The 23,012-nt window shown below is 43.9% G+C and overlaps 1 protein-coding gene across 1 annotated transcript in view; it reads left to right on the forward strand.

Moving 5' to 3' along the window:
• The window catches only part of LOC138268219 (FH1/FH2 domain-containing protein 1-like), a 1,001,023-nt gene that overhangs the window by 646,586 nt on the left and 331,425 nt on the right, over nucleotides 1–23,012 (forward strand). The window contains exon 17 of the mRNA XM_069217669.1: nucleotides 5,625–5,744. Within this exon, the coding sequence (XP_069073770.1) occupies nucleotides 5,625–5,744 (120 nt within the window). The remainder of the gene's footprint in view (nucleotides 1–5,624; nucleotides 5,745–23,012) is intronic.

Consider the following 23,012-nt stretch of genomic DNA (forward strand, 5'->3'; position numbering starts at 1 on the left):
AGATTAATTGCTGGGATGTCAGGCAGGTGCGCTCCTACTTGTTTGTGACTTTAAAGGCTCCCTTGAGCTACTGGGCTGACGAGCTCTGGAGCAGGCACCAGCATGCCAGGGAAGAGGTACTGAAACCGGGGGATTTATGGCAGCATTCCCAGCACCCCGCAAATATGTTCTCTGCTGAAGAAGGGACTAACCCAGAAACACGTGTCCAGAGATGCACAGTAAAGGCTGTACCTACTTAAAGGTGAAATATTTAAAAATTAATGGAGTTCGTTTTTTGAAGATACTACATCTACCATGATGCAATGGGGCAGATTAATTGCTGGGATGTCAGGCAGGTGCGCTCCTACTTGTTTGTCACTGTTTGTGTATAGCAGTTAGTACCAGCGTGGTGCCCTAGTCCACACATGGATCCGATCCATGGGCTTCTTCAGTGATATCCAAGTATCAGTTATGGACATTCCTTTTGATGGCACCCGTTTCTTCAGCGACACAACATATTCTGCCCTGGAGCACTTCAAAGAGAGTAAGGCAACATCACCTCCGTCTGCCTTTCAGTGCCCCAGTGGTAATTTTCCCAATAATACCATCTCTTTTGAGACTTAGGAAGGGGGCATCTAACAGAGGCAACTCCAAAACTAGCCTTCACAGCAACAAGCCATTCAGCACTTTCAAGTTACAGGTTGAGCATTCAGGGGCAACAAACTTAACCAATCCCCTGCTTCCCTACTGCAGCAAAACCCCTGTAGTTTGTCCTCTTCAGCGAATTGTCACTTGGAAGCAGGATAATTGATTAAATCCTTGGGTGGCAGAGAATTGCATCGAACAGATGGTTGCATCAGATCTCTCAGTATAATTATGCCCTACCTTTCTTAGCTACCCCTCCAAACATGCCAGCTACACAGCAGCAATTTCCGAAGGACCACCTGCCTATTCTTGGGAAGGAAGTTCAGACTTTTTTAGACAAGGGAGCTATAGAGAGTTTGGCGACATCAGAAATGATCAACGGTTGCTACTCCCATTGCTTTCTGATGCCAAAAATAATGGAGAAATTTGTCCAATTTTAGATTTTCGTCGTCTGAACTTGTTCCTCAAAAAGGACAAGTCCAAAAGTTCACTCTGGCCCAGGTTCTGTCTGCCCTGGGTGGTGGTGTTAGATTTCCAGGATGCCTATTTCCACATTCCTATCCTACGGTTCCACAGAAGTTACCTACACTTTCAAGTAGCTCACATGCACTTTCAGTTCTCTGTGCTCCTCTTTTGCCTCACCAGGGCCCTTTAGGTGTTCATAAGGTTGAAGGTGGTGGTCAGGGCACATTTTCGATAGTTACGGATACCAATTTTCCCACACCTTGAGGACTGGTTGCTAAAAGCGGGCTTGCCTCAAGTAGTCATGATCACTTCCAGGTGACATTGAAGTTATTGAATTCTTTAGGATTTTCCGTCAATGTGTCAAAGTCGCACTCGACTACTTAGCAAAGGCTTTTATTCATTGGTGGCATCCTAGACTTGGTGGTGTTCTGAGTCTTTCCTCTGCCTCAGCGAGTCTATCACATTTGGGCTATGATCCCCATATTTCAACCCTTGACCTGGGTCTCAATATGGCTCTGAGACTTCTTGGCTTATTGGTTTCCCGTATCCTGCTGGTGGATCATGCCGGGTTGCACATGTGGGCAGTGGGATCTGAAGTCTTGGTGGGCTCAATACCAAGTAAACCTGTCTGGGTGTTGGAGGAGACTTGGGAAAGACATACAGTGGTGGCTGCTGAACCACCATTTGACCAGTGGCAGACCCTTCTCCCTAGCCTACACAGAGTTAATTGTTATGACAGAATTATTGGTGCTTGGCTAGTGAAGTCATCTGGGAGAGGTGGAGATCGGAGGACTCTGATCTTCGACAGAAACCTACCTCCACATTCATTTATTGGAGCTGCAGGTATTTCGCTTGGCATTAAAAGCTTTCCTCCCATCCATCAAGGTGGAAGTGGTGAAGGTTCTCACAAACAGCACCACCACCATATAGTACTACAACATGCAAAGCCGTGGGGGATCCCGGGTCTTGTGCCAGGAGCCCATATGTCTCTTGAACTGTTGATTGAGTCATCAGGGCATTTCCTTAATCGTATAACACCTGGGAGGATCATTAAATGCCAGGGCAAACAAACTCAGCCATTGTTGCCTAGCAAATCACGAATGATAGCAGCACTCAAAGATGGTGCGGGATGTCTTCCAGCAATGGAGTGAACCCAGGCTCCATCTTTTCACCACCGCAGAGAATATGCTGTGTCTTCACTCTTGCATGTTGGAGTTCCCAAGACATTTCTATCTCAGAGATGCTTTTCATTTGGAATGCAGCTTGGAACTCCTGTACACCATCCCTCCTATACCGTTCCTGCCCAATGTTCTCAAGAAGTTCAGAAACTACCAGGCCCCTGTCATCCCAGTGGCTCCTGGTTGGGCCAGGAGAGTGTGGTGCCCAGAACCACGGAACGTCTGGCCATAAATGTCTGTTCTCTCATCTGACTCCCTTTTAGGGAGGACCTTCTGTCGCAGCACCAGGGGCACGGTCTTGCACCCGATCCTGCACAATTTACACTTTCATGCTTGGAGATTGAGCAGCAACAGTTAACTGTGTTTGACCCAAAGTAGTGAATAACATTCTGGTGTCTAGGCAGCCCTCTACCAAAGCAGTTAATAATGCGGGATGCTGGAAGAAGTTTGTTCTTTGGTAATCTTCAAGTGTCCAACCATTGGAAGCCCATTTATTTGATGTCCTATTCTTTTTCTCTTCAGCCCAGCAAAACCTTGATGTGTCTACCTTAAAGGTCACTTTTCATCCTTATCTGCTTTTCTACGATTACCTGATCAGTCATCTCTGCTTAAATCACCTGTTATGCATATTTTAAAAGGGCTTACCCACATGTTTCCTCTAAAACCTTTTGTGATGCCTCAGTGGGATCTGAATTTGGTTCTCATATTTCTGTTGTGCACCCCACTTGAGCCTATGCGGAGCTGCCCTCTAAAGTCACTCACTCTGAAGGTGACATTCCTTATAGTGATCATGTCAGCTTGTTGCACAAGTGAATTGCAAACACTGTCTCTTCAGCAATCATATACAACCTTCTTTCCAGACAAGTTAATACTAAGGCTAAGGTTGCTCCCAAAATTTGTGAAACCTTTTCACGTGCGGCAGTCTAGCATCGTGCCGCATTCTTTGCCCCACCTCAAGCACCTAAGGAGGAAGAAAGACTCCATCGGTTAGAATCTAGAAGAGCTCTGAGCTCGTACATCGATCACATCAAGCATCATCGGGTGGATGATCAGCTTTTTGTGGGGTTCTCAGGGACATAGTAGGAAAACAGAGTGCAAAAAGACAACATCTTTAGATGGATTGTGCTTTGCATTAATATCTGCTATGGATTGATGATGAAGCAGCCTCCAGAAGGCCTTCAAGCTCATTCTACCATAGCTGAGGCTGCTACCACCATGCTGATTCACGAAGTGCCTCTCTTGAACATCTGTCCGGCTCCGACGTGAGCTTCAGTTCTCTTGTTTACAAAGCACTAGTGCCTGGTTCGTCTGAAGTGGCCCTTTGCCTGTTTGGTCCTGCAGGACTTAACCTCTCTGAGCAATTCCACAGGCCCCCACCTAGGAAGATAGTGCTTTAGAATCTATTCACAAGGTGAGGATTCAGCAGTTAAAAGTATCCATCAGAGGAAAAAGTTACGTAGCTTGCGAGGAAACATTTTCTGGTGGATAACTGCAGATTCTTCACTGGCCCTCCCTCCTCCCAGTTCTGTGGAATTGACTCTTTTTTTTCTGCATATTAAAACTGTTCCTATTAGAGATCTGCACATTGTCAAATATTCAAGTATGATCACTGAGGGTGCTGGATTGAGATGTAAGGAGGTTCCGGTTGTGTGTGGCCTCATTGTCACTTCCGAGACAGATCAGACCCTATGTGGAGCTGCACAACACCACCTGCGAAATCACAAGACAGGTGCTAAGAAAAATCTGTGAATCCAGTCTGGCAACTGGGGGTATGTTTTGTGAGATGGAATAGGCACTAGAAAAAGCATTTAACAAGGTAACTTGTTCTTTAGCATCATTGTTTTTTTGAGCAAACTAGAGCTCTTCACAAGACTCTGTTACTCAACAAGAACTACACACCACCTTCTCCCCGATATCTTACTTTTAAACTAAAGTAGGAACTCTGTTCCTAGAACCCCAACCTTCATGAAGAAACGTATCATAGCACTGGACTTTTCCAGCAATACAACCATACGGGGGAAACCTCTCCCTAGTAGCCTTCACACCACTACCTTGATAAGCAAATTCATGAAGCTGAAAATGCTTCTCTTCTCAAAAGCGCCTTTCAATCTACATCTACGATATCCTGACTATAGTTACACCACCACCCACTCCCTCCACCTTGTCCTCCTCTTCTGGATTTTCCCTCTCAGATAGCTTCTCTTGACCTACTTTACGCCCATTTAATATACCCACTCGGTCTCCCTACAGACTCTGAGGCGCTCTAATTTTTATCAATTTGTTGCAGATACTTTGTTTTCTTTGAGCTGCTTTAATTTATCTCTTTATATGCATATTGCTTCCTGTTACCTTTGAATCATTGTAAAGGGCTCTGATGCCTATAGGCCTTGTTTGCTTCAATTACAACTTCAAAATAATTACTTAGCTGAATATAGTCTGTTATATTACGGGTACTATGCCAGATGTGTTTTGTCTTGGCACTTTTAATGTTATTTTCTCCCTTACGACTGGGGTCTCCCTCAGTTGACATTAGGATTGTTATAGTCTTTTGTATTGTATTGTATTGCAGTATTTATATAGCGTTTACTACTCCTTTGTGCGGCTCTGAAGTGCTTGCCTGCATAAATAGCATGACCATTAACTTGGTTAAATGTAGGTTTCTTTAATTCTTTCGTTTTCTGTTTCCTTTCCATTTGTAATGTAAGTGTGTGGAATAAAAAAAAAGATGGACTTAATTCTGTTGGCATCTAATGCATTCAGAGGAATTATTAACCCCCCTGACGCCCTCTACTTTATCTTAGTTTTTCTTTGCTTTTTGTACGAAATGTGTTCCGTAAGCCAATTGTGTCAACTTAAGCTCTGAATTGAAATGGAGTTAGGGTGTGTGTTAGATAATGTGCGTGTAGTCTGTGCATAGATGCATGCTATTGTGTATGTTGCCTTTGTGTGCTTTTATGTCCGGTTTTCTGTATAACAATGCACATTTGTTCAGTTTTCCATTTTCCAGAAGGGCCAGGTTGGTTGGCTTTGTTAGTCCTGATTGAACAGTTTAGCTTGTTTCTAATCCAATCAGAATAATTGTATCAGGTACTGTAAACATTTTTCCGTATTTCGCATAAGATGGTGGACCTGATGGTATAGCCTTCCCGAGATTTGTGGTTTTCGCAGAGAAAATCTCTGATATTGCAAAAGTGCATATTTAATTGTGTGTAAAAATATATATTCAAGTGGGAAATGGGCCATAAAAAACGCTTTGACATTGAACATACCATGAATTAAAATACATGCAAAGCTTTAAGTGCGTTAACATCATTGTTACATTTCACAAATAAGAAAGCTGATTTTTGATCGTTCTAGGAAATTGCAGAACCTTTGTTCGAACTCAAAGAAGGGATGGAGCAGCTATCGAAAAATAAAACGTTTAAATGTATCCTCTCGTCCCTTCTTGCTGTTGGCAACTTCTTAAATGGCTCCAATGTAAGTATCTATTTTTGCACTATTGATCTAGCAAGTTAACTCAAGGATTTCCAAGAATTTGGTAGAATTTTGTTGGGTCATTTAACTTTGTTGAGTTATTTAACACATATTATTTGCTAAGCAAATGTGAAAATAAACATACCGAGGTAATTTACCTCTTGTACCCCTCCTCTCCTTTATCCATTGTCTGATAATTTGAGATCTCTTCTTATAGCTGTTTCACCCACCCTTCCTATTTATCTCACCATCACCATTCCTCCTGCTCTCATCTAGATTATCACATCGTACAGAATTTACTTGAGATTCCATGCATCAGTTTAAAGAAAATAATTATTTTCAAAATCTAGTTATAATTTTGAAAGATTGAATATAATTCTCTTCTTTGAATGATGCATTGATGCTACAGTTGTGTACATCAATTTAAGATGTGGTATCTGGGACCAGTGTCCTTGATTATTTATGAAACCCAGTTTCTCTATTGGAACACGTGCCCCCTCTGTTAGTTTTCACTTGTTTAAATCCTTATTCGTGGGAACTCTTGAGTTGGCCATTCAGATTGCACAATTTACCTATTCCTGAGGCAACTAATCACATTCTCTCACAAACTTGATTAGTTGCTGTCCGCAGAGACAACGTTACATCTCTCCCCCTTTTGCTAGCTTCTAGATCCTTCTCGTCATGCTCACACCCTCCTTGGCTCTCACTGTCCATCTCCAATGCTTAATTTGTAGTATAAGTGCCAGTGCCCCCAAATTTTTCTTAGGTGAGACTGCTTCCCATAACCCACCCAAGCTTGGCAGAGACCAACATACAACCTCTTTCCCAACAGTTGGAACAGAACTCATTTTAGGAATCCAGGACTGTTTTTACTTTCTAAGATTTTGACTCCATACTCTGTCACTTTTGGTTCTCAGAGTTTTTTTTCTCTTTTAGGTGAACAGAATTAAAATAGCTACATTAAGTAACACATTGAGAGTTGTGGGGTTCAGGACAAAGGCAGTGTGGATCTCTGAGTGCCCATCAGTAGATCATAAAGGGGTTCCGAGTAGATACTCATCCAATCTTTGGTCTCTCTGCAGAGCGCAGTGTTCACGTGTGCTATTCTAAGTGTGATTCTATGCGAAAGTGTGCGAAGGAAGGAAACAGCTGTCATTTTATTGACATGTCAAAAGTTAAGGAAAAAGCAATGCTTACAGGTGAGTCGGTGCGTTGTGTCTGGGAAAGTAAGGGGAAGGAGATTATAGGAAGTATATACAGGACAGAGTTAAAAGAGAGTGCTAAAGATGAAAGCGATTAGGTGTGGGATGTACAAGAAAGGCATGAGTTTTGAACCAAGAAACTGCAGAAGAAAGTGGTGTGAAAATCTGTGGTTGAGACACGTCGAAGATCACTACCCCTTTCCCATATCTTAGTAATGCTTTATACATAGTCTGCTTGTTTTGTCTGACTGGATGTGTGAATTTTCGTGCACACTATTTTATACTTAGAGCTGCAACACTATACTGGTTCTAAAGAGAGCTAAGATCGAAGGCAACATTTTGTCCATTGATACTTTGGATTGCTTGCATTGTGGAGGATCATCAATAAATATTAAGTAAGTCGGAAGTGAGCCGGCGGAGGAAGAACAAGCTTGGAAGCGGGGTGAAGGAGGAGAAGGAGCAGAACAGAGACACATGGCTGAGCAGGGGGTCAAACGCCTGCCTTCTGTGCATCGCCACCCACACCCGCCCATTGCGCCACATCTTGTATTCCAGCAATTTTGGGATCCATTCCCTATTCACAGAGCACCCTGAGCCTTATTGGGCTGTATTGAGACAGGCCATTAAGTTGGGCCGGGCTGTGTTGTTCCTGCATTTGTGCCTGCACTTGTGCCGCTGAACCACCAATGCTGAGATGCTGTATCCTGGACAGGATTAAGGGGTGGGAGGAAGGACGGCATCTAGACGACCTGGCCGCACCACACACCTTCACACCCATTTGATCAGTTGCTTGATGCATCACCTAGCCTAATTAAAGAGGTGAGCTCTCCAAAGTCCCCTGTCACCCTATTTCCAGCTACTGTCTGTTATTGCCTGCCAGCCACAATTTGTTTTGACTTTGCCATAGCCCAACTTATACCAAAAAGCACTTGTCAGCCTGTTCTTTATATTATATTTCATCCAGCTTACAGCCTTCACCTGCCCTTATACCACTGGTCTACGCAACAAGACATGCAAAGTGCAGGCCAAAAGGTAAGTAGTGGCCTGAGAAAAGAGGCAAGTGCACGGTAAAGCAGCGACCCTGGAATAATTTCAAAGTCATTGCATCCAGTGCCTAGGTGCAGGTGGGCTCACACTCTCCTGCGGAAGCGACCAGCTTTAGGCCAGTGCAGCTTGCAGGGGTAGGTGGTGGCTCACCATTACCTTAGCCATTCTCCTGAAGAGCTAAGGAGCTAGTGGCCACTCTTCAAACAACTGATGACGAATTCCAGAATGTGGGAGCAGCACCCAGTGATCAGTGTCCAGTGGTCATCGGCTGCCGGTGTGCTTGCGCCTTCCCGAATTGCCGCATTACTCACTGACCTAAATTCTAGTCAACTACTTGATATTGTTATTAATAATGCTACTTCAATGTCAATGCAGGGCTCTGTCCAGTTTGCAGCAGTGGGATGCTCTCCAAAACAGAAAAATTGTGCTGTCTCTAAACCAACTATTGCGGATTACTTCAAATTCCACGGCAAACCAACCAAAGTGGATGGTAGACTGCCAAACATGGTTGTAATGTCAGAGGTAAGTGCCATAAAACCTGCACTGATAAATAGCAATGGTTCATCGGTCAGGGGATGGTTCCCATAAAGAGGTTACAGAGTGAACGTAGTTCTTCAGCACACTTAAGTTTAAGCAAACAGCCAGTAGACAACCCTGTATCTGCTTCTGTTTTGGGCTCCTGTTTAACGAGTAAAGGCTAAAGTGTATTTTAAACATTATTTCTGCCCCCAAACATCTGCCCAATCAAGTGCTGTTTCAACATCAAATCTGAATCAGGAAAATTATCAGGAAGAACTGCTGAAAGAAATCAACACACTGGCTGTTTCAGATATAATAGATCTCAATCCAAGTACACATACAACCAGTAGTATGAATAATACTGTCATTGAGTTATCATCTGGCACTGCTTTAAATATAAGCCAAGGAGACTTCCTGCATGAATGGATGCGGCCTACGATGTCGCCAAAAACAAACTTGGATGTTGATAACATAGAGGGTGCCAATATAGCTGAAGAAGTACAAGATGCAGTATGTCCTAATTGGCAGAAGGACAGTTAGGTACGGATCCCTTTAGTCCAGTTTTTAAAACTGGAAACTATCAGCGAGATTTAAAGCCAATACTTACTTCCCAGAAAATCAATTTAGATCATGACTTATCAGAACCAGGCCGATCCAAGGAAAAGAATGTGAACTTTAGGAATAATATATTCAACTCAGCTAATCTCTCTCTCCTGACAAAGCACAACATTAACATCTCTGTTGAGGTTAATTCCCTCAAAGAGTCTTCTTAGGTTCATACTAGAATTTGGGAAAATTTGCTCAACACTGTGGAAGCGATAACCTCAGCATTAAACTTTCCCTCTGATAAATTGAATGTTCAGGTTGAGCTGCTTAGAGCGCAGTTGTGCTATGTCGCAGGAATAGATTCTAAGTTACTTAAAATGACTAATCTATCATCACAAGTTCATCTTCAGGCCTGTGTACTTATGAATTTTTTTTTTAAAAAGGGTCCAATGGAGGACTGTGCCTGGCTTCTGACAACTCTCACAAAAGAAATATCAGAAGGTGAAGATTGAGGATTGAATACATTAAGCAAACTGCATTTGTCTGTTAGTATTGGTTCCTGAACTGTGCACAGCCTTTCAAGCAAGGTTGCTGGAAAACATGGATGCAACATAATCTGCTTAAAATGTTTAAAGTGCTTTGAATGTGTTTGTGTGTGTGTATGTGTGTGCATATATAAATATATATTTATATATATATATATATATATATCTCCATACCCAAACGTCCACAAGGAACAAAGGAACACTCTTCCTGGTTCACACAAATCCAATTCACACAAATCCAATTTTTGGGGGGGGGGCCATGAAACCTGCCCCCGCAGCCCTAGGGACCAGCATCTCTCTGGGGCCGCTGTAATATGGTATGCGGAGGCCACGCACCCCACACCCATGGGGACCACCACCTCACTGGAGCTAAAATACAATAATGAGGGGGTCTGTTGCGGGCCGCCGGCCCTGGAGAACTCCACCTCCCCATGGCAATAGTTGTTGGAGGGGTCCTGCGCAGCTCCCCTTGAGGAGACAGTGATAGCTCTGGGGACCGCCACCCCCACAGGGCCAGCTCCTGCTATGTTTCAGGGTGCCCACCCCGGGATATAGCTATTTGCTTTTGCTTGGAGGGAGCTGACAGCTCCCTCCAAGTAAAAACAAAGTTTCCTTTCTACCAGTGGGAGCTGTCAAACATAAAAATGTGTGCAGGGAAACAGATAACAACATTGACCTCACAAGCATAGAGGCTTGAGGCAGCCCCACGGGCCTGTCTCTTTCTCTCTCTTCCAACCCATAATCAGATGGAAGAGAGCAAGAGAGAGATTGTCACTGAAATGGTCTCTCCATACATTGACAGCACTGAGTCACTTCTCACCTAATGGTCAAGGTCTTGTGATGTCACTCAGTAGGCCGATGGTTCAAATCCTAGTATGGCTTGGCATTTTTTTTTAATTTACTAGTGTTTTGACTGTTAGGCCTTTCTAGTGATGAAACATTCACATTTCTTGCCAAATTACATGCGTGGGTTGACTGTCATAGAAATGTCTGGAAGTATCACAAAAAGGAGCCACCTTTGGCCTAAAGGTTAAGGTCACAAACCCTTGCACTGAAAGTTGAGGGTTCTTCTCCAGGTGTGCCCGTGGTCATTTTCCTTCTTTAATTTCTTTTTAACTTCAAAAGTTTAAGGTTCATACTGAGGGAGATCTCACTCTTTTTAATTGACACATAGATTTTTCTTTTCAATTTCTCCAGAAATGTCTCATTCTAAGTATATCATTCACAAAGCCTAAATAACTATCTCTCTTCCTCTCACTCTCTTTCTCTCTCTCAATTTCTTTCTTTCAATCTCTTTCTCCCCCTCACACTCCCACTCAGACTCTTATGCACCCATTCACTGACCTACTCAAACACTCACTGTAGGAAGCTGGCTCGATATATATTATATCAAAATGAGATAGTGTGCACAGAGTCCAAGGGTTCCCCAGAGGCTTAACAGAGGCTAAAGTTGATACCAATGCTCTCTTTTGTGGTAGTGTGGTCGAGCAGTTCGGCTTATCAGAGGGTAGTGCAAAGCATTTGTTGTACACACACAAAAAATAGAAGAAGCACACACTCAAAGACTTAACTCCAGACCAATGGTTTTTATATAGTAAAAATATATTTTCTTAATTTATTTTTAGAACCACATGATTCAAGTTACAGGTAAGTACACAGGCCGGCTGGGTGCAGAGGTCAAATTGAGCAAACTTAACATGGGCTCCTATGGAGACAGGGGGTACTCGGAATCAGGCCTGCCTGCGGGTAAGTACCCGCGGCTCGAAGGGCAGACCAGGGGGATTGAAGGAGCACGGGGGAGACCACAAGTAGACACCAAAAACACACCCTCAGTGCACAGGGGCAGCCAGGTGCAGGGTGCAAACAGGACGGCAGGCTCCCAATGCTGGTCTATGAGGGGACCCCGGGGGTCATTCAGAGGCTGCGGGTGAGGTCCAGGGGGTTGTCTCGGGTAGACCAGAGGCTGGACAGGGAGGAGGGCCGCCTGCTGAACGTGGCTGCACTGGAGGTCGGGTTCTCCAAGGCCCGGGGGCAGTCTGTCTTTAGGCATTGGAAATCTTCATCTGGAGCTGCACGCTCAAGGGGGTCCTCAGGATTTCTTCTGCAGGCATCGTCATGGAGGGGTGGAGAGGTAAACCCATGGTGGGCACTTGCTCAAAACTGCCTAGGGATCCTGTCTAGCTGGTTTGGCTGTGGGCATCGGGTGCAGAGTGGTTAGGACTCATGCATTCAGAGTAAGGTGAGTCTTTGGTTTCTTCTTGGACAGGGCCCCAGTCCACAGGAGTTCTTGGTTCTTTGGGTGCAGTGCTGTCCTCTGGAGTTTGGCAGAGGTCACTGGTCCCGCTGGATGCGTCGCTGTTCTTTTGCAGGTTCTTTGGCAGGTCGGCCGGTAAACTGTAAACTTTGTACTTGTATAGCGCACTACTCACCCGTTAGGGTCTCAAGGAGCTGTACGCATACCGCTGTGGAACCCCTCCTGGCTTTTCCCTGTGAGGTGCCCACTCCTGGGCAACCTCCACGGTGAAGCCAGGCATCCCAGCGCTGTTGGGGCCGTTGTGGAGATTAAGCAAGCTATTGCCCAGAGTTACAGAGTGGGATCCATGAATTAGATTAGGCACCGATGCGAGAATTATCAGGTCTGAGGAAATTGAGCCCAAGACCTGCTGAGGCAGGAATTGAACCCTGGTCCCGGGCCAGATATCTGCATCAGGGTCTGCCGCTCTAACCATTGAGCCACGCTTCTCCACAAGAGTAAGGTAAGGTAAGGCTGGGGCTGAATCAGTTGTCATCTTCCTTCCTCTGCTGGGGGTCTCAGCTAAGCAGTCCTTCTTCTTCTTCTTCTTGTCAGGTTGCCAGGAATCTGGTGATCTGGGTTCAGGAAGGCCCTTAAATCCTAGATTTAGCAGCGTTTTAGGGGTCAGAGGGCTACTGTCCCTGAGAGCGGCTACACGCCCTGTGTGCCTAATCCTATTAGTCCCTGTCCTTCAAACCAAGATGGAGGATTCAGCAGGGCGGGGGTCACCTCAGCTCTGGACACCTTAGAGGTAGTCCTGGCTGGGATGGTCACTCCTCCCTGTTTTCCCTACTTTTCCCACTGGACTTTCCGCCAAAAGTGGGGCTTTGTCAAGGGGGGCAGGCAACTCCACTAGCTGGAGCGCCCTAGGGCAGTGTAATCCGAGGCTTGAGCCTTTGAGGGTCACCACCAGGTGTTACAGTTCCTGTAGGGAGAAGGTGTGAAGCACCTCCACCCAGGACAAGCTTTGTTTCTGACCACCGAGAGCACAAAGGCTCTCACCCCATGTGGTCAAAAACTTCTCTGAAAGTGGCAGGCTGGCACAGTACGGTGAGGCCTACACTAGCAGTTTTGCTAACATACAGGGGGCATCTCTAAGATGTATGCGTTTAATACCAAACTTCCCAGTATTCAGTGAAGCCATTATGAAGCTGTGGAGTTCGTAATGATAGACTCCCAGACAATATAATCAGTATGGCAACACTGCACTTACGGTATCTAAGAATGGACTTAGACACTGTAGGGGCATATTGCTTATGTAGCTATGCCCTCACCTGTGATGTAGTGTACCCTGACGTATGGCTGTAAGGCCTGCTAGAGGTGTGTCTTACCCATGCCACAGGCAGTGGTTTTGCGGGCATGGCCCCCTGAGAGGGATGCCATGTCAACGTTGCCTTTTTATCCCCACCAGCACACACAGGCTGCTGAGGCAGTGTACAAGTGCTTGGTGAGGGGTCCCCTAGGATGACATAATACATGCTGCAGCCTTTTGGGGACCTTCCCTGGCCACATGGCCCTTAGTAATATGGGTACATTTTACAAGGGACTTAGCTGTGGGCCAGGGTTGTGCCAATTGTGGGAACAAAGGTACAGACTTTGGGAAAGATCACTGGTGCTGGGCCCTGGTTAGCAGGATCCCAGCACACTCTCAATCAAAGATGGCATCAACACTAGGCAAAATGTAGAGGGGTTCCCTTGCCAACAGTGGCACTTTCCTACATTCGCGCACCCACTCACAGACCCTTGTGCACCCACTCAAAGCCCCACTCAGACCCTCACGCACCCTTTGACAGACCCAGTGAAATCCTCACACACCCACTCACAGACCTGCTGATGCACCCACTCACAGACTCACTAAGACACTGATAAACCCACTCTCACACCCAGGCAGACACTCTCACAGCCACTCTAACACCCAGAAACACACTCTCACACCTGTTCTTACACCCAGAGAAACAGGGCGCATCCAACTCCTGCCGTGTATGGCCAAAGGCTGTGCGCAGCGGGGGGTTGGGTGGTTATGGAGGGGGTTGGCTGCAGAGTCTGGCCCCTGGCCAGGGATAACGGCTACCCACCACTGTCAATGGCCTTTGGCCATGCGCAACAGTGGTTGGAATAATGTATAGTAATGAAAACGACTTTGTTAAAAACATTTTTTTTTAAACATGGACATTCACTGGTAAAACCAAAGGTTACTGGGATGTTATAGTGCGGAAATAGAATTTAAAACAAATATAGAAATTCACTGAAAAAAAAACAAAGGTTACAGGGACATTATAATTATGCTCACATTTCATACGTACAAAACCAGTGAAATTCAGCAGTTTTAGATTAACTCAGCTAATTGTAGCTTGTGGCTCCCCACTGCTTATGACCTCACATATTACATCACTCATGACATGGTCAGTGACATCCCTGTTGACATCATCCACAAAAAAGCTCAGACACCCACTCATACCCCCATGTGAACAATTGTACATCCGCACACACAACTACGCACATACCCATTCCTACACCCATAATAGTACTGACACACACACAGCCACTAACACAATGACTCACACATACATTACTAAGTCAGCTATTCATACACTTACACAGCTATTCACACACCCACTCACACACTCATATAGCCAATCAGACAACAACTCATACACCTGTACAACCATTCATGTAAACAAATAACAAACCCACACAGTCACTAATATACTCATCCACTTACCTATACATGCAGTCACACACCCAGCTACCAAGTCACAGACACAGCCACTCACTCCCTGATACAGATCCTTACACACAAAGTAACTCACTACCACACCCAGTCACTCACCCGTACATTCACTGACACACCCAGTCACTCACCCATGCAGACACTAACACACCAGCTCGCTTACTGATAATTACGCACACATCAACTTAATCTCCAATACAGTCATTGATACAGCCTGTCACTTATGTATACAGTCACTCATTCAGCTGCCCAGTCACCCCTATAGTTACTTACTCACCCACTCACTCACCGATAGTCAATAACACACCCACCCACTCACTCACCAGTGCAGACACTGACACACCTAGTGACTAACCGTTACAGCTACTCACACATCCATTCACTTTCCTATAACGTGACTGACACACCCACACACTTATGCATAAACCCACTGATATATCTACTCACTCCTCCGTACACTCACTCACCCAATCATTCACTGATACAGTCACAGTCTGTCACTCACCCATACAAGCACACACACCCACCCACTCACCTCTACAGAAGTGCATGAGGAAGATGGCTTTTGTTTGGCTCGTTGGGAAGAGTTTTATTTTGTGAGCCAGAGAGCATACAAAAAAAACAACTATAAATTAAGATTTTTTTTATGTGTTCTGTATTTGTTAACTGGTGTTCATTAGCATGCGGACATGAATGTTCATGTAGTAAATTTGAAACTTTACACATGCAGTCTTTTTTCTGGACTTCCTTGCTACTTTAAGTAGTATTGTGCTTCATATGAAATCACAGATATCACTAAGTTGTTGGCTCTTATACCTTCATAACCACTTTCCCATTGCCCTCCATATAATAGTTTGTGTAGTTCACTGCTAGTTGACTTTTCCATTTTGTGGCACAGGAGTGTATAAGGAAGATGGGTTTTTTTCTGGCTTGCTGGGCACAATTTAGTTTTGTGAGTCAGATAGCATGGAAAAAAATAATGTAGATTAAGATGTATTCTACTTCTTATGTGTTTGTTTATTGGTTTTCATTAGCATGTGACCATAAATGGTTCTTTTAGTTGTTCATGTAGTAAATCTGAAGCTTTACATATGCAGTCTAATTTAGTTTTTTGGGCTTCCTATCTACTTTTTGTTGTACAGTGCTATAAATATCACAAAGTTTTTCTCTCCACACCATAATCTACATTGCTACTAAATTTCACACACATCTATATGGCACTCCACTGTACTCCACTACCCTCTACACCCCTCTATTGTATTCATGCATATGCCACTACCGGGTACTGCGCTCCACTCTGTGCCACTCCACTCAGCACCACTCCACTCAACGCCTCTCGACTCTACACCTCTCCACTGTACGAGATTCACTCTGCGCCTCTCTACTCAAACCTATTACACTGTACACAACTCCACTGCTGGTCACTACACTCTAAGCTACTCCAGTCTATGCTCCAGCACTCCACTAGATGCTGCTCCCCTATACACAATTCCACTCTACACCACCCTACTGTACTGTATTCCACTGCATGCAACTCTACTTTACAACACTCCACTGTACGGTATTCCACTGAATGCTACTCCACTCTACACCACTCCATTGTATATCACTCCACTCTGTCACCTCATTCTACGATATTCCATTGGATGCCGCTGCAAGGTATGCCAGACCACTGTATGCTATTACATTCTACCCCACTCTACTGTATGCTACTGCAGTCTACACCACTCCTCTGTACTCCACTACACTGTACACTACTCCTTTATATGCTATTAAACTCTACACCATTCCACTGCACTCCACTCCACTAAACACCACTCCATTCAATGCTATTATGCTGTAAACAAATTCAGTGTAACCCAGATCACTTTCATTCAATGCAATTACGCTGTACACAAATTCACTATAACCCAGTCAACTCTACGCTTTTGCACTGTACGCAACTCCATTCTGTGCCACTTTGTTTGCCACTCCACTGTATGCCCCTCCACTCTATGCTATTTCATGTATGCCACTACAGTGTAAGCTACCCCACTGTATGTCACTCCTCTGTACGCTACTCCACTATATGCGTCTCCACTCTACACGATTCGACTGTATGCCAGTACAATCTAAAATTCTCCATTGTATGCTGTTTAGTGTATGCCACTACACTGTACCCTGCTCCACTGTACGCCACTCCAGTGTATGCCACTCAGTAAATGCCACTCCATTCTACGCTAATCCATTGGCTGTCACTCAACTGTACCCTAATACACTCTTCCTCATTTCAGTGTATACCACTCCATTCTACATTACTTCACTATACGCCACTGCACTGTACGCTATTTCACTGTACGCTATTCCACTCTATGCCACTCCACTATGCTATTCCACTCTGTTCTTTGCTAGGCCATTGAATGCCACCTCGCGCTATGCCACTCCACTATGCTATTCCACTATACCCCACTCCACGCTACGCCACTGCAATGTATGCTGTTTCACTCTATGAAACTCCACTCTACGCCACACCATGCCACTCCACTCTACACCAGTCCACTACTCTGTATGCAACTTAAGTCTTTGCCACTCTACTGTATGGTAGTCCACTCTACGCCACTCCACTGTATGCCACTCCATGCTATGCCCTTAGACTTCACTACACTGTACACCACTCCATTATATGCTATTATACTACCCCACCCCATTTAACTGTACTCCACTCTAGTCTACACCACTCCACTGTATGCGTCTACCCTATACACTGTTACACTCTGTGCCACTCCACTGTGCAGTACTCCACTCTACACCACTCCTCTGTATGCTACTCCACCATAAGCTATTCCACTCTATGCCACTTTACTGTACGTTATTCCACTATATACCACTACACTCTACAACCCTCCAGTGTCCGTTATTTCATTGTATGCCACTCCACTGTATCCTACTCCACTCTGCGCCATTCGGGTGCACTCTTCTACACTATATATAACTCTACTCTACAAAATTGATACACTCTATGCCACTATGCTCACTATCCCAGTACACTTCAGTGTCCAGATTTGTACTTGACTATATGGCCATACACTGTATTGTAGAAAACTCTGTTCCACTCTACAACAGTTTCCTACATTGTACGTACCAGCATTCCACTCTACTGCATAAGACGCTACTCCAATTTATAACAGTTTACCCGACTACATTACTTCACTTTATTCCACTCCACACCACTCTAGTGTACATCACTTCAATCTATGCTATTCCACTCTGTTCCTCTACACTCTACTGTACAGTATTCTACTGTATGCTATTCCATTTAAAGCTACTCCACTATACGGTAATCCACTCTACGTCACTACGGTATACGCCATTCCATTCTGCATCACTCCACTATACAACACTCTGCTCCACTCTACATAACCCCACTGTATAGAAGTCTACAACATTTTATGGTGCTCTATGACACCCTACTCCACTTTTCCCTGTACGCTCTACTGTGCAACTCTATTGTCCACTCTGTGCCCATGCACTCCATTGTAAAACACTCTATTTCGCTACAGAACACTTTTCTATACTCTGCGAGACAGCACTATACTCTATTGTATGAGAACCCACTTCAGTTTGTAACACTACACTACATCACTCTACTCTACATTTAGGTTCTTTCTAATATACTTTACCCCATACTACGATGCACCACTCCACTCAACTCTACTCCACTGTTCAAGACTTAACCTCACTCTGCACTGCTGTGCACTCTGTGCAGCTCCAGTGCTTGATACTCTACTGCACTCTATACAAATCCACTCTACTACACTGTATGCCGCTCTCTGATACTTTACTTCAGTATATACCCCTACCCTCCACTGTACGACACTGTACTGTACTGTGTCGTTCTACAACACTCCACTCCTCTCTAGGCCACTCTACGATACTCTAAGCCATTGTTGAACACTGCACGCATCTCTTTGTATGACACTTCACCCCAATTTACTCCACTGTACTATATGACACAATACTCCACTCTATCCGTTCTGTTCTGCTCTATGCCATTATACTCTATAACACTTTGCCAATCCACTTTACCACACTCTACAACACTGTACACCACTCTCCTCTTCAAAACGCCACTAGACTGTATGCAACTGCACTGTACTGTCATTGACAACACTTTTCAGTAATCTACGACACACCACTGCACTGTACTGTACAACATGGTACTCCAATTTCTAACACTGTACTTGATTCTGTGCTATGCCACTCCACTCTACGCCACTATAGTGTACGACACATTAGTCCACTCTGACACTTTACTTCACTCTGCCCTTCCCCACTCCGGTGTACTGCACTCCACTATATTCCACTCTACAACCCTCATCCAGCTCAATACTACTGTACCATACTCCGCACTAGGTCGCTCCAGTGTCCGACACTCTACTCCACTGTATGCAACTCCAGTTTGCAACACTGTACTACACTCTGTGCCACTCTGCGACACTCTAGTCCACTCTATGCAGCTGTACTGCACTGTATGACACTTACTGAAATGGCATGCCACTCTTCTCTATGGTACGCCACTCCACTAAATGACACTGTACTCCACTCTACAACACGGTTCTCCACCGTACTCCTCAACACTCCACTTGACAATACTTCACTCTGAAACACTCCATTTCACTCTGACAGTGTACGATATCCCACTCTACTGTACGACATGCCAGTCCACCGTACAGCTCGCCGATCTACACTTGGATATTTGACTCCTCTATATAAGACTCCATGCCACTACACTACACTACATAGCACTTTACTACACTCTATGCTACACCACTCTTCTCTGCTTCGCTCTGTTCTACTCTACAATACTCCACTCTAGAACAATAAACTTTACAATGCTGTCCTCCACTGTACTGTATGAGTCCACTTGATGACACTGGACTCTACAATTTGAAACACATTTTTATAAAAACATTTTTAAAAAACCTTGCTATTCAGTGAAAAAAACAAAGGTTACATTAGTACAGTTTACTGGCTACCGAATAGGTGATGACTGTTGGCTGTATTGATTGGTATATCTAATTGTCTCTTATGTATATTGTGTTTTTTATATATATATATATACATATATGTGTGTGTGTGTGTGTGTGTATATATATATATATATATATATATATATATTGTAATAATAATAAAGGATTTCATTTTCAGGGATGGGTTGGCTGAAGGGGCAGATTACAGAAAGTGATGAGGAAAGTGGATAGAGATAGATGTTAATGAGCAGAGAGGGGTAGTATTGAACATTGGTTTTAGGGTGAATTCAACCTGAGTTACGATTTTCAGGACAGATTTGAATATTGATTCCTAAAACATGGATTTAGTTGTTTTCCTATGGTAAAATCACTTACTGAAGGCTTCCTCAAAGATGGTAGTCTCTCTCTTGATAACTTTGCGTACAGATCGGACTAATCATTTGCAAACACTGAAGGTATTAACAGCTAAGAATAGAAATAGCAGAACAGAGCTTAATAGGACAGAGAAAAATAAATACAAGAAAATGCCTACGAGGATGAATATAGGTGGCACATAATACAGGATAAACTGCAAGGAAATATTTCCATGCAATGCGGGGGAAAGTCAACTCACGTTGGAAGTCCAAAGTCACAACCATTCACAAAATGGAGAAAAGGTAAGAGAGGGGAAAGATGAGTAAAATAATCCACTGCAGGCTTGTGCATAGCACTCCTTCTCCCTCAAATGTGCAGCAGAGGTGACTGTCAATAGTGCAGTAGATGGGGTGGCATCAGGATATAGGAGTGTGACAGGCTCATTGCACCCAAATTATTTTATTTTTTTCCCACCCAGCGAGATCCTTGCATTAAGGTTCAATATACCCTGGCTGCATTATTAATTTGCCTCTGGCATTATATTTTTGTGATTTTTTTTAATGCTAATTCACAATGCAAAATATGCAGACACCATCATTATTACAATAATGGCCTGGCTGTCTGTTACTTACTTGAGCCCTATTTGTCTTCTGTTACCACTCGTCACACGCTAGAGTGAGAAATGCAACCCTCACTAATATGCAAACTTTGGTCAAAGAGGTGTGCTTGAGTATGACTCTGTACTAGGGTTCAGGCTGTTGGCTTAGTTTGAGGCTGTGATCTCCTCTGCAGTGTGTGCATGTGACCCCACTTCTTATAGGCAGTCCTTGGATTATGAAAAGTTTTCATAAGCTTAAAAGTAGCAACTCAAATCACACACATACCGCGCCCACGCGAGTCAGGTAATGGGGCTCACAGGTCCTAGTTCAGTTCATCAGGGGAGAATAAAAGAATTATCAGCATGCTTAGTTAGCAAAATAAGGATTCTGCCTTGCTTACTGTAATACCGCCACTTTTAGAGACTGTTAAATCTGATGAAAATGTTGAACAAAATGAACCAAGAAACGTTTTCTGTAAGGCATTGATCAGCGACTGTCAAAACAGAGGTTTTGCTGAACATTCTTAAGTTTGTGTAAAGGAAAGATGTAAGGTAAATAACTGTTAGGACGAGGCAAAAGCTAAATGAATATATACGCAAATACATATGATAACAGTATGGTAATAATAATCACTCTTGAATCTCACAGAAAAGTTATTAAGATATTAAAATACTTTGACTAATAACCCATTAACCTTGTAACTTCTACTCATTTCTTTTACTTTCAAGCCATATAGTCATTAGTTTTGTCCTACACAGTCTGCTTTCTCATCCCATTCATTAATAATTGGTTGGTGTAGTAATTCTGATGGATACACAAGTGGCATCAGTCATGACTCCACCCACTAGATATGATGAAGCTTGTGTAGAATAGGCACCAAACTCCATGCTGACCTCAGTTTTAGTTTTCTGTGCTTCATTCAAAGCTCTTTCGGTATTTCACTGCCCAGAAATTACTTTCTATTCACAGGTCAGTGCCTTCATTCTGACAGTGTTCGATATCTTTTAGAGGGATCTTGTACCCTATTATCCACTAATCCTCACTCCTTTTCGCTCAGTAGCCCAAACACCTATCGGCTCAGCTCCTGTACAGGCTAAGGCTACATTGCGTTGAAAGAAATCACAGGCCAGGGTGTCACCTCTTGTCCATCAGGTGCTATCCACACCAACAACCCCAAAGCAAATCATGGCACAACACTGAAAAGTCCTTTTTGCACTGTGCTGGAAGTTGGCTGAAATAATCCAGGTGGATAAAAATAAGGTCAGAGCTTGCCATGGTGAGTAGCTTCACCCTAGGGCCCAGAACTTTGCCCGAATGTATGAGTTATTCTTATTTGATTCAGAAGCTTTGTTACTATGTCTCATAGAGTATATGGCAGCACAAACTATGATGATTCTGAGGCTGATGATCGGCTCTCCCTTTCTTAGTTTGTTTGTGGCCTTTATCTTGGCTTACAAAATGCCAGTTGTCTAGATACATTTCCAAAAAGGAATATTCTTTACCTCTTTGACTTCCTGGCAGAAGAAATATTTTCCTTTACTACAGTAGTCTATAAAGCTGCAGAAACTGTACAACTGACTGTGCTCTTTGAGGAGCCAAAGTCTAACATTTTGATGGAAATATTTCAACCTACTTCAGTTGCAGTGCCCTTTCTTCACTTTAATTAGGTGATACTGGAACTTGTTGCCGCTTTCTGGACGGGGTCTTTCAGAGGTTCAGTAGTCTACAGACAAATTGGAAGACACAATCTTCCTGCTCCACATAACTTAAAATTCTTATCCTCACACCCATCATAGTGACTTAGTAGTTTAGGTTTCATCCTCGAGACTGCACCCTAGTGCTTTCCCAACAACCCCCTATGGACAGGGAGTATAAATGATTCGATGCAATGCAATGAAAAGGGTTTTGCCAAAGAACATCTCATTCTCCATGTGGCGAATGCCACATGTCACTAGGCCGCTGTGTCCACATCTTGAGTGAACTGTCCGAATTGGCAGATGTAATCCTTAATACAGCACATATTTTCTGATTTGGTCAGTTATGTTTTTAAAGCTTCAAAGCAGGTTCTGCATTGCAGCATGGCTTTCGTGGATACCGTAGACAGGGCCATGGTCACTGCTGTCACATCATGCTGCCAAGCGTAGATGCATTGTACTGGCTTTTCAGGAGATGATCAGGCCACTCTGATGGACATTTCCTTCGATGTCAAGCAATTTATTTTAGAGAAGGCAGACATGGAAACCACAAAAATAGCTGGGCTACACTAGCTCGCTTGACCTTACTGCACCAGTGAGACAGTTCTATCAGCAATGAAGAAAATCAAATTCTAGAACTATTCCAAAGCTCAGCAGTCCTGGCATAGACAATGTTCTCAACTGATCCAGACACCTCAGCAAATGTTTTGCTTGTGTGGTAGGAGTGGATCT

This window comes from Pleurodeles waltl, chromosome 12 (assembly GCF_031143425.1).
Source record: "Pleurodeles waltl isolate 20211129_DDA chromosome 12, aPleWal1.hap1.20221129, whole genome shotgun sequence".
NCBI classification, from domain to species: Eukaryota; Metazoa; Chordata; class Amphibia; order Caudata; family Salamandridae; genus Pleurodeles; species Pleurodeles waltl.